At 42.1% G+C, this 16,310-nt stretch overlaps 2 protein-coding genes across 7 annotated transcripts in view; one reads left to right on the top strand and one right to left on the bottom strand.

Moving 5' to 3' along the window:
• The first annotated feature begins 22 nt into the window (after window positions 1–22).
• Window positions 23–5,558, top strand: LOC114440549 (uncharacterized). 6 transcript variants are annotated; one of them, XM_028413044.1, is made up of 19 exons: window positions 23–161; window positions 356–462; window positions 768–896; window positions 981–1,032; window positions 1,164–1,184; window positions 1,270–1,299; window positions 1,383–1,449; window positions 1,558–1,638; window positions 2,078–2,251; window positions 2,336–2,377; window positions 2,468–2,524; window positions 2,629–2,682; window positions 2,922–2,963; window positions 3,045–3,101; window positions 3,223–3,282; window positions 3,524–3,565; window positions 3,648–3,704; window positions 3,814–3,865; window positions 4,248–5,558. In XM_028413044.1, the coding sequence occupies exons 1-19, from the start codon at window positions 77–79 to the stop codon at window positions 4,278–4,280; spliced, it is 1,242 nt and encodes a 413-aa protein (XP_028268845.1). In that variant the 5' UTR covers window positions 23–76; the 3' UTR covers window positions 4,281–5,558. The 6 variants fall into 6 exon arrangements, with proteins under 6 accessions (XP_028268845.1, XP_028268844.1, XP_028268842.1 ...); XM_028413043.1 differs by lacking the exon at window positions 4,248–5,558 and having other exon boundaries at window positions 2,078–2,131; window positions 2,213–2,251; window positions 3,814–4,208; XM_028413041.1 differs by lacking the exon at window positions 4,248–5,558 and having other exon boundaries at window positions 3,814–4,209.
• Window positions 5,559–10,209: 4,651 nt separating this feature from the next.
• Window positions 10,210–16,310, bottom strand: part of adgrl1a (adhesion G protein-coupled receptor L1a) — a 49,993-nt gene continuing 43,892 nt past the window's right edge. Inside the window, exons 22-25 of the mRNA XM_028413082.1 lie at window positions 14,943–15,065; window positions 12,791–12,808; window positions 12,319–12,710; window positions 10,210–12,261 (exon numbers count right to left, since the gene is read on the bottom strand). Of these exons, the coding sequence (XP_028268883.1) occupies window positions 11,800–12,261; window positions 12,319–12,710; window positions 12,791–12,808; window positions 14,943–15,065 (995 nt within the window). The 3' untranslated portion in view covers window positions 10,210–11,799. The remainder of the gene's footprint in view (window positions 12,262–12,318; window positions 12,711–12,790; window positions 12,809–14,942; window positions 15,066–16,310) is intronic.

Raw genomic sequence — 16,310 nt, 5'->3', positions numbered from 1 at the left:
AAAAGCAGAGAGGGACTTTCCTTTTCCTTCCCTCCGTCTTTTTCTTGCTGCTGTACCTGCTAGTCGTGCTCCGTCAATGTTCTTCGACAAAATGGATTTTTCACAGCTTAGGTGGATCGTACCTTTATGTATCCTGCTCCCCATCTTCGGCAAAACCCAAAGTAAGACAAAAAGCTTCGAGAATGTGTTTTTACTGACAGGTGTTCTATTGAATGCTACTCCCTGACATTCCGTTAGCTTACTAGCTTAACTTACTTCCTGGTTAGCTCTGCCGGCTTTTCAACATATTTTGTATTTGTTGACAGTATCAATACATTGTTCGTTAATAATACTCTTTTATATACTGTTTATTTAGGTTGCTCTACGATAAACATAACCTGCGGAGGGACTGGGACAGGATATACATACGAACACGGAGCCGGAAAGTTGAATGGAACTGAAATTGAAATAATTGTGAATGAGGTACATTACTACTTTACTTTACTGCACTTTATTGTACTTTAATATACTGTACGCTGTATAAAGAACTTCGTGTACCTGTTGTAATTTAAACATGGAATGACCGCCCCCCCCCCCAAAAAAAAAAAAAAACAGTAACAGATACTTTTACTCAACATTCTTACACATGGAACCTCATAATACATCATGGTATAATATTAATATAATAACACTGCCTCTGTCTATTTACTTAACACTTTTACATAGCAAAATCCGTCCTTCAGAGATTATCCCTGTGTTTGAAATAAAACTATATTGTCTTCCTACAGATAGTCCTGGGCAGGGGTAATCTCGGGATGCAAACATTTGAGCTTGAAGGTAATGTGACACACATGGACAGCAACTCAGTCACCATGAGAGACTGCCGAAACATCAGAGTGAAAATCCTAAGTCGTGATGTGAGTCTCTTTCTTCTATTCATTCTTCCAGTGATTGTAGTAGGGATGGTTTGGGAATTGTAAAATATTTTGTTTTGCATTAAGGACAATGACTTTGTAAAGGAGCAATGCACAGATATCCAGGCAATTCCAACTGGTAAGTAACTGTCATTCATTATTGGATATTTTTTATTACATATACACACACACACATATATATATATATATATATATATATACTAACTATGTCTACAAAATATTTATATTATGTCATCTTTTTTTAAACAGATGCAACTCCAACACCACCTGGTAAATATATGTCATTTATGATTGGATCTTTCATGACTAGTCATAATTATCTTAACTAATCATCTTACCCCTTCTTCCTAAACAGAGAAGACTCATGATGTGCTCTGGATCACTTGTGAGTTACTGAATGGCATTACATACTTCAAATGTGATAATGATGATTGATGATAACATGTTTGTATTTTGTCTGTCATCCAGTCAGTGTATTGGCTGTCGTGCTCGTTGCCTTCATAACTGGGATGCTTTGGTGTTATAAATCCTGGAAGTGAGTAGGGATTTGTTGCCTTATATTCATCAGCTGTTAATTGTATATGTACTCTCACTTACAGTATGTTGCATGTATACAGAGATGTTTTCTTCTTATTTCTTTCAGGAAGTCACACAGCCAAGGCCGTGTTTCAGAATTTCTAAGATACCTACTGACCGTCCTTTGTCTCAGAAAGGAAGAAACTGGGTCAGTCGAACTTTTAACACACTCCGTTTCTGCTGAACTTGTTGTTCTGAACACACCTAAACACACAATGATTACTGCAAAGAATTAAAAACTTTTGAATTTCTAATATTTATGTGGACAACAGTGACTCAGTGAGTCAGTAGTAAGCAATAGTAAAACAATGCGAATGATATTACATCATTGACACATAACCATTAACTCATCAGGGCTTATTGCATAATAGCTTGTGAATTTAATGTCAAAAACAACTGAGTCACTTGTAGAGCCAGCCTCAAGTGACCTCTTAGAACTGCAGATTTTGACACTCTTATGTTAGCTTTATTTTCCTGGAGCTAACCTCAGAAACATCTTTCAGCAGAGATCACTGAAGATAGAATAATCCTGTAAAACGTCACATTGTATTATCAATGATATTAAATTTATTTCTCTGTTATTACAGAGCTGGTGGAGAACCTGAGCAAGGAGCTACACTTCAAACTGTGGCTGTTGTCAGGTTAGCTCCAGTCAACAGAGCACATCTTATCAGCCAATTTGTCAGACTAAAATCTACTGAATGCTATTCACGTCACTATAGCACTGACTCCATGGCGGATGGCAGGACTCCACTTCCTAAGTAAGAATGACGATAGGCTCACTCTTCTTTTGTACCTTGTAGTGTAGTATTTCTCACAACACCTTGTCCCATTCTTACTTACAGTGGAGACATCCAAGCTACTACCAATACCCATGCCATGAATGGGTAAACTTTCACATGGATTATGAGAGTTGTATAGATGTTTTTGGACTTTAAGCTAACAGGTTGATAAGTATTATTATTGTTTTTCTTCAGGAGCATGAGGGATGACCCAGGGGGAGTGAACATTAACGAGAGAAACAGCCTTGTCTGGTAGGCTGTGTCTAATATAATAATTTTATCAAACTAGCAACATTGCACTACATCTGAAGTGTTACTTTGAAGCTAATGGCTTTGAATTTTTTTTTCATGAGCAGTGGAGGACCTGAAGTTTATCCTGAGGACCACAAGACTGACAGACTACTGCAGAGGTGAGACACAGCCTGCTCTGTCCCTGCCCACTCATACACTAAATGTGACCAAAGACCAGTCTCTGCCACTCTGCCCTCTCCTCCACACCTTGTTTGATTTGACCTGCTTGGGCAGCTGTTTGGAGTAACTTTATGAAATAATCTCCATAAACTCCCATCGCAAATCGGAACTTTTCTGACTGACCACCTTGTAATAAGTAGTAATTCTCACAATATCCTGTCCCATTCTTATTTTACAGTAGAGACATCCGAGCTCCAACCAGTGACCACACCATGAATGGGTAAACTTTGTGTGGATTATGACAGCAGAGAGAGTGCCTTAAGATAACAGGTTAATAACTATTACTCGTTTTTTTCTTCAGGAACCTTAAGAATGATCCAGGAGGAGCAAACAGAAATGAGAGAAACAACCTTGTCCGGTAGGCTGTGTCTAATATGATAATGTTATTAAACTAGCAACACTGAACTGCATCAACAGTCACACATCTGAAGTGTTATTTTAAAGTAAGTTAATGGCTTTGAATTTTTCTTCATGAGCAGTGGAGGACCTGAAGTTTATCATGATGCTAAAGACCACGAGACTGACAGACTACTGCAGAGGTGAGACACAGCCTGCTCTGACCCTGCCCACTCATACTCATACACTAAATGTGACCAAAGACCAGTCTCTGACACTCTGCCCTCTCCTCCACACCTTGTTTGATTTTACCTGCTTGGGCAGCTGTTTGGAGTAACTTTATGAAATAATCTCCATAAACTCCCATCGCAAATCTGAACTTTTCTGACCACCTTGTACTAAGTAGTAATTCTCACAATATCCTGTCCCATTCTTATTTTACAGTAGATACATCCGAGTTCCAACCAGTGACCACACCATGAATGGGTAAACTTTGTATTGATTATGACAGCAGAGAGAGTGCCTTAAGATAACAGGTTAATAACTATTACTCATTTTTTTTCTTCAGGAGCCTGTGGAATGATCCAGGAGGAGTGAACAGAAATAAGAGAAACAACCTTGTCCGGTAGGCTTTGTCAAACCTAATAATCTTATTAAACTAGCTACATGAATTGCAGTACAGTCACACATCTGAAGTTTTCTTCTAACAGCTGTTAATATTCTTCCATGAGCAGTGAAGGACCTGATGTTGATCACAGTGCTGAAGATCACAAGACTACCGCAGAGGTGAGACACAGCCTGCTCTGTCACTCTGCCCTTTCCTTCACACTTTGTTTGATTTGGCTTGCTTGGACAGCTGTCAGGAGTAACTTTATGAAATGCTCTCCACAAACTCCCATCCCAAATCTGAAGGTCTGCTCTGAACTTTTCTGACATGTGCTCAGAAAGTAAACATAGACCAGAGCTTTGTTTTACTGTGCAGAGGTTCACGCCTCTACTACTTCTTGTTTCTGTCTCCTGAGCTGGCATCCAAGGTTTTGACATGACAGTTGGAGCTAAAGCTTTGTTGCATATCTCTAACCCTGACCGAGTCAGCATGTGCTCTGTTGAATTCTACACATTTTAAATGGAATGAAGGTTTTTTGAGCAATGTGTTTGTTTGTTGCAGGATGTGGAGTCTACTCAAGAAAAAGGACATTGATGAACCATAATTCTATAATAATGATAATAATAATAATAGTATATTATAATATAATAGTACAATATTAACTATAATAACAATTCACATACAGTTGCTGTATGGGGTATGTTTACTGACAAGCAAGAATTTTTTGATAATTCCATTTTTTTTGTGATTCCAGTGGAAACTGGTTTTATATACATGATGTTTTCAGATTAATCTGTCAGACTCACCATATAGTATATCCATTTGGCTATGTAAGTTCAGATGAGCAAAACTTGCAATTGGCAAATCATCCTCAATTCCTGGTAGTTATCATTTTTATTTGAAAAAAATAATAATTGGAGGCTTGACCAAAAGGACGACCTTGGGTGGACCAAAAGCATGTCAGACAACCTGCCACATACACAGCTGGATAGACAACTATAAACAGTTATACTATAATGTATTATAAACATATATATGATAGAGTATAGTATGTATTATGTACTATATGTATTATGACTTATATGTTATATACCACAAGGGTTGCATGATGATGTAGGCAAGATACTTCTCAGCAGAATGAATGCTGGCAGGCACTGTATCCATTGTGATATCTCTGACTCCTTTAAAACATCAAACAGGGCGTATGTATACAGTGTGGCGGTTTGGATAGGTGTCAGGAACTTATAGCAGTGTTGCTGTTTGTTTAGGATGACTCTTTTAAGACTTGAGTTATAAATATAACCATCTTAGTGTATTCATTTGACTACAGCATTTAATTGATGTCTGCAGCTTGGTGGCTTTATGTATACATATTAATTATGGCCATAATGAGTTGAACAGTTGGCATAATAGATATCGTGCAACCCTAATATTCCTCCCATGTAAAATGTGCAATTTTAATGGGACTTTTCTCCATTCTGTTTGCAGCTTATATTTTTCATTATCAGTGCCTTTATATTGCATGTGCTTTTAAATCTTTTTAAATGCGTAATTACAATCACCATATTACCATAATGAAATCTTGTGATGATTTTTTTTATAGATTTTGCCATGTATTCATTTTTAGCTTGTCTGTAAAGCAGTATGTTTCAATTGTACACCACAAGGGGGCAGTAAGTAGCCATGGGAACTGTGACAATGAAAACGTCGGCAGCATATTTCATTTTTACTCCCCTTATCATTTTTGTTTGCTAACACAGATGCAGTTAAAGCATATTTATTCTTAGACATCAGAATATATGGGCTTTTGTTTGTCTGCGTTGTCATTAAGTACTGCTACTGTGGCTAAGATGCTTGTTTGAATAAACCAAACCCACCTTAATATACACTTGATTGACTATTGTGTGGTTCTTTTGTGTAAACGGGGCGTGTTCTGGGGGTTGATCAGTATGTTTTCTCTGATTTATGGATTAGCCAATAAAGGAGAAAATAAGTGCATTACAGTTCACTTGGTAATTTAAGTGTTATATACTGTAGGCGGGTTCCCCTGCGGCTTGATGTATGGTGGTAATTACACTAACACACAAACACACAGTGGATCAGACTCAACTTAATACATCTCTCTTCTCTATCTCATGGGATCTGCTGACAGCAGCTGTGAGTTTGGTTTGTCAATGTCTGCCTCTATTTTAAGCCTCCCTAAATGTGCAATGACCTTGAAAAGCCCCTCTTTTACCTCTCAGATGGACTGAGTGCCAGGAATAGGAGGGTGGCCAGGTTAGAGAGGCTTTGTGTTTTAATACATTAGTGTGTGAAAGTGTATCTGTAGTACTGGTGAAAAGGGGGTGACTGGATGGTCAAGGCCTCGGAGCCTTCCCTCTTAGGGAGTTTCACTGAGAGGACAGGAGGGAGGCAGGGGGCTGGGGCAGATGGGTGTGTAGGTGGGGGGTGTGTCATCATACATGTACAGCTTGAGAACAGCATGTCTGTGTGACTTGGAAAACTTGTATAGTGAGTCTGTGAAGAGGCCTTCAAGATACAAAGACACTTAAATGTGCATCATCTCTAACTGATCAAACAATGTTAATGGTTGATCTGCTAAAGGTCGCCTATTATTGCGTGGCTGCTGTGGCTTACTAGACAGCTGCTAACTCACTGTGTTGCACTCAGAAGTCAGCAATCTATACTCACACTGCAGTTATTAAAAGATTACATCGGGGATCACACCACACCGTATGATTAATTAACCCTGACTGATGCTTTGTGAAGCCGATTGCAGCAGAGGAAGTGTGCATGTACATACATATAGTTGATGACACTGGGTCTGGGTAACACTGGCTCATGGTTAGTGTAGTGAGACAAAGCCATGTGGAGCTTTTATACATCCCCGCGTTCCTCTCCCTAACCTGACAGCTTGCTTTTTCCCCCATGCATCTCTTTGATCACTTTGCAAAATAGGCTTTGGACACAGACCAGTCTTTGACAAAATCATCATCCCAACCAGCAGGTCAAATCTGCATATGCATTCAGTGTGGTTCAAAGGGGAGCTGACTCAGGAAGGGGCTGTGTGGCTTGGCTTCAGTCCCCAGTTTCACATGGTACTTGAATGAACAGCACCATACAGCTGCGACCTGTGGGGGAGCGCATGAATAAAACATCTCTGCTGTATTAATGCTTAAAGACATCTTTTGAATCGTGAGGAAGGTATATTGAAGTACGTATGGAATAGCAGGAGACTCATAATAATTTCTATATGCTGTTATGCTTTCGCAAACTGGCATGTACAAAAAGCATTATGCTGCACAACGGCGTAAACAACACAACATTGAGAGAAAACCTCGAACATGAACAGTGCATCTTTTCAATAGTTTTTTATTAATATGTGCTGATACAAGGTCACTCTGACCTGCAATGACAGAAACACTCACAGAAAATCATCCCCTTTGGCCCAGACAGCTGTCAAAGCAATGACTGAGAGAAGAAAAATCAAAAGACAAATGAACATCATTCCTGAAAGAAAACAGAAGCTCTGTTTACAAATGATACATTTTCCATTTCATAGAAAAATCACAGAAAGCTCTAGAAATGGCCACGACACGTCAGTGCTTGCTCTTTCTACCATACAACCTGCTATGTAAAACCACTAGCACCCAATAAACTGTAAGCATTTCAGGGATGTCTAATACTGACCAGTTTCTACTGCACTGAGCGAATGAATACAGCTCCCTTTCACACTCCTGCTGTAGCCAGACCACGAGGGGCTGCACTTCTAGACCTGTATGATCATAGATGGAAATCACTTCAGCCACCGACAAGCACATGCAGGCACAGATCAGCTCTGTGCACCCAGTGGAAGAAAAATCCCACAGATTCAGCCTGACCTCGCTCTTTGTGGAAAAAACTAGATCCACCTATCTCCACTTGTGTAAATAAAACGAATTAACCTGTTTGAAAGCATGTACTGTATTTGGTTTAGGGCCTTGAGATCTGTGAGAAAAGTAGAGGACCCCATGCCAGCCAAAAGCCCCCCCCCCCCCCCCCCTCCATGTCGTTGGTCCCTCCCTGTGCATCAAAGATGGCCACTTTCCTGAAGTGCTGGCACAGCTCCACAGACACGCACAACTCAATCTCCTTCACTGTGTTTATATCACACCCCTAAATATTCTCAGGAACTACCTTAAGAGTACTGTGGACACAGTAACAAGAAATCAATAACAAAATAGTACTACTTTATCATCGTTTATATTTTTAAAAATCTCTTTAGGAAAATCCTGTCGCAGTAGCAGGCACTCTAAAAGTCGTGCTTTCATTGGCTGATGCGGCAGTGGATTCATTTTCACATTTTCACGGAAGCATCAACAATCATCCTTCTTCCTCTTCAGGCAGACTTGTTTTGTGTATGAACAAATGATAAAGTGATCACCACCTCTGATCTGCAACATAGTACATCCTCCCTCCCTCCCACATCAGTCTTTCTACTGTGTGACATCTCTGCTGATGTGGCCCCCTCTCTGGCCAGTCTTTGCAGACATAACAACCCTCTGTTCCTCTGCTGCCACTGAACTCACACATCAGTAACCATGAAATGGTCCACACACACAAAAACCTCTGCTTGTGAAAGGGTCAACTGCAATTGAACGGACTGTAGGCCTGCTGGGACTGCTGTCTAATGATAGACTGAACAATGCCACAGCACACTCTCTGCTGACACTAAGCTGCAGGGGTGGAACAGACTGCATCAAAGGTTCCTACCTTTTAAACCACTTCCCACATAACCGCACACATGGGAAAGGAGTTCGTGTGGCATTTTCACATAGGAAACAAGAAAATGAAAGTGTTCACTGCAGTAAATTAGCACCCACAGTCTTATTATTGTAATCAGAGGTGGGGGGGTGGGGGTGGAGGAACTCCTATTGTGTGAGCCTTCGTCCGACAGCGTGGGCCGCAGACCTTCTACTGTATAATCACTATCATTTACCACAGTACAGCCCTCCTCTGTTTACTGAGATATTAATCTGGGATAAACAAAGCTTTTGACAAAACAAATTAACACTCTGTGAGAAGTGCTGCGCTAATGGAGTCTATTGAGATTGATATTAAAATGTTGATGAGTTGGGGAGGGGCAGAGGGGAAAAAAAGAAATGTAGCTGGAAAAAAAAAAAGAGAGAAGCAGGCCCAAGGTGACGCACATTCCCCCCTCTCATGGGGAGTGTCTGTCTAAACAGTGTGTCTCCCCAGGGCTAGTCCCAGCTGAGCACTAAAGATCGGCATCAGCAAGTTATGTCAAACACAATGAAGGACGGTGGAGTTAATGGTGATGATGGTGGTGGTGGTGAGGATAAGGATAATGATGGCTATCTTGTGTTTCCCATTAACACTTCCACCCTGGAGTGATTTGTTACATCTTCAGTCCTGCTTGTTTAAAATACATTCAGTTGTCCTCGGTTGACCAGTGAGCCATAAGAGCCGCACCTCACTTGTCCAGCAGAGCAGAGGACATGTGCATATTGTCTTTTCATTTGTAAACACAGACAGTGTCCCAGGTTCAGCTGCAGATCCGAGTCATGTCAAAACCAGTATTGCACACGTTCCCCCCCCTATGGCTCCAGCGATGATAGGCTACCAGGGCCTTCTGTTTTTGAGCCTCATATCGCTCCGTGGCCCCGTACAGTGTTACAAGTGATTAGAATAACAAGAAGAAATGGTGGCAAATCCTTGTAAGCCCTCATCCCTTATCTGTCTTTAACCCCCCTCTCTTTCTCTCTCCCTCTCCGTCAGCCCCAGGAGCCACAGCTAAGAGCTGTCCTTTGGGTTCTCTCAGAAGTGGGACACTCAGGCCGCAGCCAAATGTCACACTGCAGCAGAGGCATTTATTTTCTGCTCACGTTGTGTTCACACTCTTCTCGCTTTGCCACATGTTTAGGAGGAGATAGTAAAAACTAAAATAAATCAATGTGAATAAATATCGCAAACACAGATATAAAAAATGATAACCAATACAAATAAATAAAGAAAGAAGGCAAACTCTTTTTTTTAAAGGTCAAACATGAAGGGAGCCAATGAGAGACTCTTATTTGACAGCTGATTTTACTTGCATAAGGTGGCATATTGGAAGCATGTTCCTCCCCCCCGATTGGTCAACCCTGCTTGTTATTTTCACGGTGCCTCTGTGAAAGGCAGCCTGATTTTTCCTCCTGTCCTCCTCGTACCTGAACGCTACGACAAAGAGCAGCTTCCATTTTGAGGCGGGAAAAAAGTAACGGCAGCTCTCTGAGACGAGTACCCTCTCCTTCGTCTGATGTGCATTCAAGTCATGTCACAAAAAAAAAATAACCTTTCACACACACACATAGACACTCAAACTCACACACATGCACACAGGAAAATGATGAGTTGTCACATTAGGCTCTGGAGTAATGCTGAAACTATCTTTAAGAAACAGCAAAATGCAATATTCTCTGATAGCAAAACAAATGTCATTATCATACATGCTAAAACCCATGTTGTTAAAAAGTATGTCATCTGGTTATATCATCCAAATAATACAACTTCATGAATGCCGTCATTCACTCACAATGCTTTATCGTGCTTGTGAGGCACAGAATGACATTTGACAACATCTATCTCGCTCGCCCCACTCCTGCTCCCGCTGCCTTTGATGATTCCACCCGGGGAAAGGTCAAAGGTCCAACAAGGTGACAACATGTAAAGGATTAAATCGCATAAAAATTGTGCCAGTTTTTTTCCCACTTAATCTCTCTCTATACCTTTTTTTGTTTCATTTGAAAGGCGAAAAAGTGAGAGATCAAGCAGCGGGGGAGAGAGATAGAGTGTATCATTCAGGTCACAAACTCCAAAACATGTTTATTTTTTTCTTTTGTTGCAGTACAAGAAGTCATTTTTCATAGTATTTATTACTTTTTGTTGCTTTTGATCATCTGGTGTGTCTATTTACATAGTAGGAATAAAGTAGATTCATGTGTGGTTCATATGTACACGGTTATACCAATTGGTCGGCCGGTGCGTTTGTGACGTTTACAGTCTCGCTTTTCGCCACAGAAACACACAGGGAGCTGATCCACTTCAACTGGCTAGGCTCTAACAGCAAAAGTACAATGTGAGAGGGGGGGAGGCGGCAACACCGACCGGGCCAGAATACTTTCTTCAAAAAAACAATAGCAAGGCAGTCATTTTAACTTTTTAAATGCCTAAAGCACACAACCAGAGAGAAGAGCGGAGAGGAGTGGCCAGTCTTACAGAGAGGTGGTGCAGCGCCTCCTCAGTCTCCGTCTCTTTCCACCTCTACTCCACTTCTGTACAGAATTCACAGCGAGAGGAAATGAAGGCAACTACACTGAATTGGCTCCCACTGCCTGCCTGGAACAAAAGCTCCTGCTCCCTTTTTACTTAGATGGTTTTCACTTCTGATGTTAAGTAATGAGCACTTCTAGATGAGAGTGTGTGTGGATGTATATGTGTGTGTGTGTGTATGTGTGTGTGTTCTAGTTTCTGTTCTGGCTCAATAAAAGATATTTTTGGCAACAATGAAGAGCTTTCTGTGAGACATTTTTTTAGGTTATCATAGTGTACTATATTCCCTGTCTTCACAGCTAACTACTCCTATCAAATGATGACTTGAAAAAGACCTATGGATGGTAAGAAAGGGAAATGAGATCAAATATAAAATGATATCTCCGTAGGCAGGTCTGAAGAGATATTACATAAAAAAAACTTTAACAAAGTTTGAAAGTTTTGAGATATCCAAAGGTAAAGGGGGTGGATTGGTACATTCAGAGTGCTGGACTTGGCCTTAGGGTACCAAAAAGATGGGGATGACTGGGGTTAGACAGAGCCGATGAACACTCTGTGGAAAAACACCCATCGCTCATCTTCATAAGACAGGGGAGGCTGAAGATAAAGGCTGCTTCTGCAGAGTCAGCCACGACTCCCCCAGAAGGTCATTCTGTTTGCTCACATGTTAATAGTTAAATAAAACGTCAAGAAAAAGAAAGGCAACCAAACAAGCAGAAAGTGGAGAGACGGGAGAGCGAGACGTGCTCAGAGGAGGTTCTGGCCATCACATTAGTCCCCGACTTCCTCCCTCTGGCTCCAGTCACAGGCTGGTGACCAGCTGCATCTGTCCATCTCCCTCAGTGTGGGCAGGCTCCGGAGCCTGGTGTCCCTCCCCGCTTGGTCTCCGGGGTGGGGCCTGGTAGAAGGTCTGCATTGGGGCTCCACGAGAGCCCAGGGCGGGCCTCCCTGAGCTGTAGTACAGCTCCTCAGGAGGCTGAGCTGAACGGGGCACCACCTCCAGAGGCTCGGGGCTGCTGTCAGGGTAAGGTGAGTCTCGCAGGTTGGTGATGCTGGTGTACAGGGAGTCACGGGCGGGGGAGTCCGGGCCTCTGTTGCCTCCCTGCCCGCCAGCACTCTGGCCACTGTGGCCACTGTGGCCCAGGCTCTCTGTGAGGTCGGCCGTGTAGCTCTCTGACTCCTCTGGATCGCTCTGGTAGAGGACCGACTGGGCACGCTGCAACAGAAGTGGCTCCTCCAGAGCTTTATAAAGCAGCTCTACATCCTGCGGCGTGCGCTGCAGTCCCTCTCTCATAAAGTCCTCTTCTTCATCCATACTCACTGAAGACTCTTGCCCGGCCCCCACTGTCCCCCGACCAACCCCGCCATGAGGACGTCCCCTGGCCAGGCTGCCATACGCTCTGTCCCCGGGCTCGCCTCCGCCTCCTCCGACACCACCTCTCAGGTTGTTATGCACAAGCTCCGAGATGATCATTTTCTCAAAGGCCGCTGCGTCAGAGAGATTTCGACGGATGCCTCCGCCTCCCAGGGTCTCTGAGCCGCGTGGATTGAACATGGGCGGGGGGCTTTCTCCTCCCCCACCACCTAGGAAGTCACAGCTGCCCCCGCCTCCACCTGTCGGGCCACTGCGCAGGGAGTAGCTGTTGTTGAAGTTGCCATTCAAAGGAAGTGTTTCCATTCCACAGGGGTCACGGGCCTTGGATAATGTACTCTCTGAACACAGACAAAATGTTTGTCATTATTATCATACAGTGAAACTCAAATGTCAGTATGAAAAGGTTAATAACACTTACTGGGGTCACGAAAGTTTCCTGTGTATCCAACAGAAAGTCATGTGGCATGGATAAGATGTAAGACAGCAGTAGGTAAGTGTCATTTAGTGATTCAGCTTTTAACTGGAAAAAAAATCTCTCATGCTCAGACACATTAACTCTGCACACTTAGTCCCCACACTACACTCCTCCAGCACATCTAAGGTAGAGAACAATTTTTTTATTTACTACTGTCAGTGATACCTGGATACATCCATACATAATTCATTAAAAACCTTGTACAGTAGCAGATATGTTTATTTTATGAATCCTCTTCCAAACATGATGTTTTTTTCCCTCAAAATTACCATCACAGCAAAGCAAAAGCCAGAAAAACAGGAAAAGTGGAAGAGGCGTGTTCGCTATTAAAATTTAATGTGACTTTAATCAACCTTCTTTTTCTTCTTCTATGGTGGTGCGGGTAATTAGACATTCTAATGAAGTGCTCTCCCCATCTTCTACTACTCTCTTCTAAAAATGACTCGGCTGCCAGGCTTGTGGCCATCAGCGCTGACGTATTGTGCAGAGAGGCTTTAAAATATTTAACAGACATTGCCTTGAATTTCACTCCTCCGACACCAAGCCTGATACACAGCAGTCAGCCACACTACTCTTATTGGCACTTTAGGGGAGGAATTACCAAAACCTGGCTAAATGTGCCATTAAGGTTAATCCAAAAAGTGGAGTGACAACCAGTAGGGGATGTAGAATATTTTACATGGGGTGGTAATAAGTTTTAATAATACTACTTTTATAGTTAAATGGATTCTCTTCACATTTCCATCTCTTCCTGCTTTATTTGTCATTCTGTCTTCGTTCCTTTTCTCAGCGGTTCGAACGTTTTTCCACATCACAGAGCACATTAGATCTGCAGTACATCTATTTATTCTTCGATTTAAAAAAAATCTGTGCTTGACACATAATATATCTGTTGTCTGCTGTTAAAGCAACACTGTACAGAGAAACATCCTGCAGTCCCTGATGAGCCTTCCTTCCAATTTCTTGTTTGTTTCAGTGAGTGGAAAAGCTGATGGATAATGTGTGGATTTACTTTTTTGTAACATGGATTAACTGGTTTGGGGATGAAGTTCTTGGGAGAGCAAGGCACCGCAAGAACCCCTGGGGGGCTCAGAGGAAACCGTTTTTTTGAGTGGCCACTTCAGGCTGGCTCCAAAAGTGAGCAAATCTCTATAGACTCCCAAACTTACAAACTTAACTTAAAAAAAATATAAAAATAAACATCTTTACAGCCTGGTACAAATAGTGTTTTGACATCTACACATAATTTCCATACTTATTCAATTGACACATTTAAAGTTAAAAGGTTATTTTAGTTTCTTATGTATTATTTATGTGTTTATTTATTTTATAAATCATTATATTATACACTGTACAATTTGAAAGTGTGATAGTGGTCATATTTAATTTTTGTTTTTTTTCCACAAAATCTGCATTCTGAGTCTTTCGTCCTTCCTTGTTTATTTCAGTGAAATAAAAAGCTTATGGGGATTTTTTTTTTTTTTTGCCATTAACGTCTGGGCAGTGAAAATGTGGATGCCCCCATGGGAACACAGCCATCAGGCTGTTTTAAAGAGTCCCACTCTGAGACAGCAGCAAGGACACAGCACACAGCGGCAGCGAGCGCTCACACCTGACCGACCTACATCCAGATGGACCGTCCCTTGCCACCAAGCTGTCTGATCCCTCTCTATGGTCGTCGTGATTTATGCCAACTACTTTTTCTGCCTGGGAACAGGAGAAGCATCCTAAAGATTTCTGGCAGTCCCAGCTGTAGCTAAACTTCTAATCAAATTGTGGCTGTTCTCATGAAGATTCAAGATCAGACCAGATGGCTGGTTAGGCTGTAGGCACTGTTTGGCTCTGTTCTGCTCAGCCCAGTGAATCGCTCTGACAGCTACATAGTCAGAAAACACACACACACACACACACATACACACACACACACACATACACACACACACAAAGGTTCTTTCTCTCTCTTACACACATTTATACCCTCAACAGCAGTAAGTGTGCATATACCATGTCAGACTACTGACAGAGTAACAGACAACATCCACAGAGGTGCTGACAGGACCATACACACACATTGAAGTGTTTATGAGGGGCTAACCGGTGGAGTTGAAGACACCAGGTGAGGGTGGGGTGAAGCTCTCAGCCAGCAAAGTGTTGTACGGAGAGGTGCCCGTGCGAGTCTGCAACACTGGGTTTGTCAGGAGGTGGTTGCCCATGGTCGCTGAGGAACAAAAACATTTTAAATAAACACAAATGTATATGCAAAGTAAGGACAGGAACACAGCACGCAATAGGTGTAACGTTCTGTAATTCACATTCCCAGACTCTAATAACATCTGGAATCATAAAAATATTTACTGTTTATTCACATGGGGTTATTTTTGTTATGCGTTATGGAGTAATGCATTTCACAGTGTTTTCCTCAGTGTTTATGCCTGCTGATTGTAACCTTTGAGTAAAAATACAATTGCAGGGGAGAGGTACTGTTTGGGGTATTGCCATTCATTATTTTTTTTCTGTGGCCCCTGACAATGTAGTCAGATGGGGGAGAACAGTAATGCATGTCATTATGTAGTCTAAGGGTGCAGCCATTGAAACACAGTTAATTTCACAGTAAAATGTGAATGCCACTACAAGACAAATATAATTCAAAGAAATGGCACACTGAGAATGTTGTATAATGCCCATGTATGGCTCCAGCCTGAGGCAACCCGAACAGAAATGCCATGAAATTAAAAATAGGACAGCATGACGGAGAGTCGTCCGAGGTAAAGTGCAACCTTCAGGTCTCCTGCCTGCCGTTCATCACACAGCAAGGGAGCAGGGAATTCAGAAAAACGTAAAATATTCACCCACATGCAGCTATTTATTTGTCATTTTCCCTCCTCCCCTGTCCATCTTTCTGGCATGCAGCAACACCACCACCCCACCGCCCCCACCCTCCTTTCATTCTTTGGCTTGCTTTGCTGTGTGGACTCAACCAAATTTTCTGTTAGTCATGCCAGAATTTCTTTCACCAAACACCAAATTAGTTGGGATTAGCTGTCCATGTGTACCTCACAGGAATATCCTGCAGAAAATTAAAGAAACTAGAGAAAGTAGGCCAAGAGGAATCATGGGAGGCTGTGTGTGTGTGTCTGTGAGTGTGTGTACTACACACATTTTCTCCTGGACAGATTACTATTGTCAGGAGGAGATTGTGGTTCATAAAGAAGTGGAGTGGGGAAATCAAAGAGAGCAGAGATGCCAGTGATAACAACGCAGCATCTCTCCTCCAGATTCTGCCTCTTTAATTACTCCTCCATGATAGCACCTCTCTCTCTCTCCCTCTCTCTCTCCCTCTCCGTCTCCCCTCCCATGCTCCCTTTTGTCTTTCACTTTCTGCCAAACTTTTCCCAGAAGCTTAGAAAATAAAGGCTTCACAGCACAGTTGTTTGTGTTTGACAGCACACCACAGAATGATTCA

The sequence above is a fragment of the Parambassis ranga genome, chromosome 8 (assembly GCF_900634625.1).
Source record: "Parambassis ranga chromosome 8, fParRan2.1, whole genome shotgun sequence".
Taxonomy (NCBI): domain Eukaryota; kingdom Metazoa; phylum Chordata; class Actinopteri; family Ambassidae; genus Parambassis; species Parambassis ranga.
The sequence above is the reverse complement of the archived record's forward strand: the minus strand, read 5'-3'. Positions and strand labels throughout refer to the sequence as shown.

What these genes read in the sequence shown, in the direction of transcription:
- LOC114440549 (XM_028413041.1), top strand. Translation starts at nt 77, where the DNA reads ATGTTCTTCGACAAAATGGATTTTTCACAGCTTAGGTGGATCGTACCT. An exon ending in TGATGTGCTCTGGATCACTT is followed by an intron (nt 1,300 to 1,382) that starts GTGAGTTACTGA and finishes TCTGTCATCCAG; the next exon opens with TCAGTGTATTGGCTGTCGTG. An exon ending in AGTGACCACACCATGAATGG is followed by an intron (nt 2,964 to 3,044) that starts GTAAACTTTGTG and finishes TTTTTTCTTCAG; the next exon opens with GAACCTTAAGAATGATCCAG.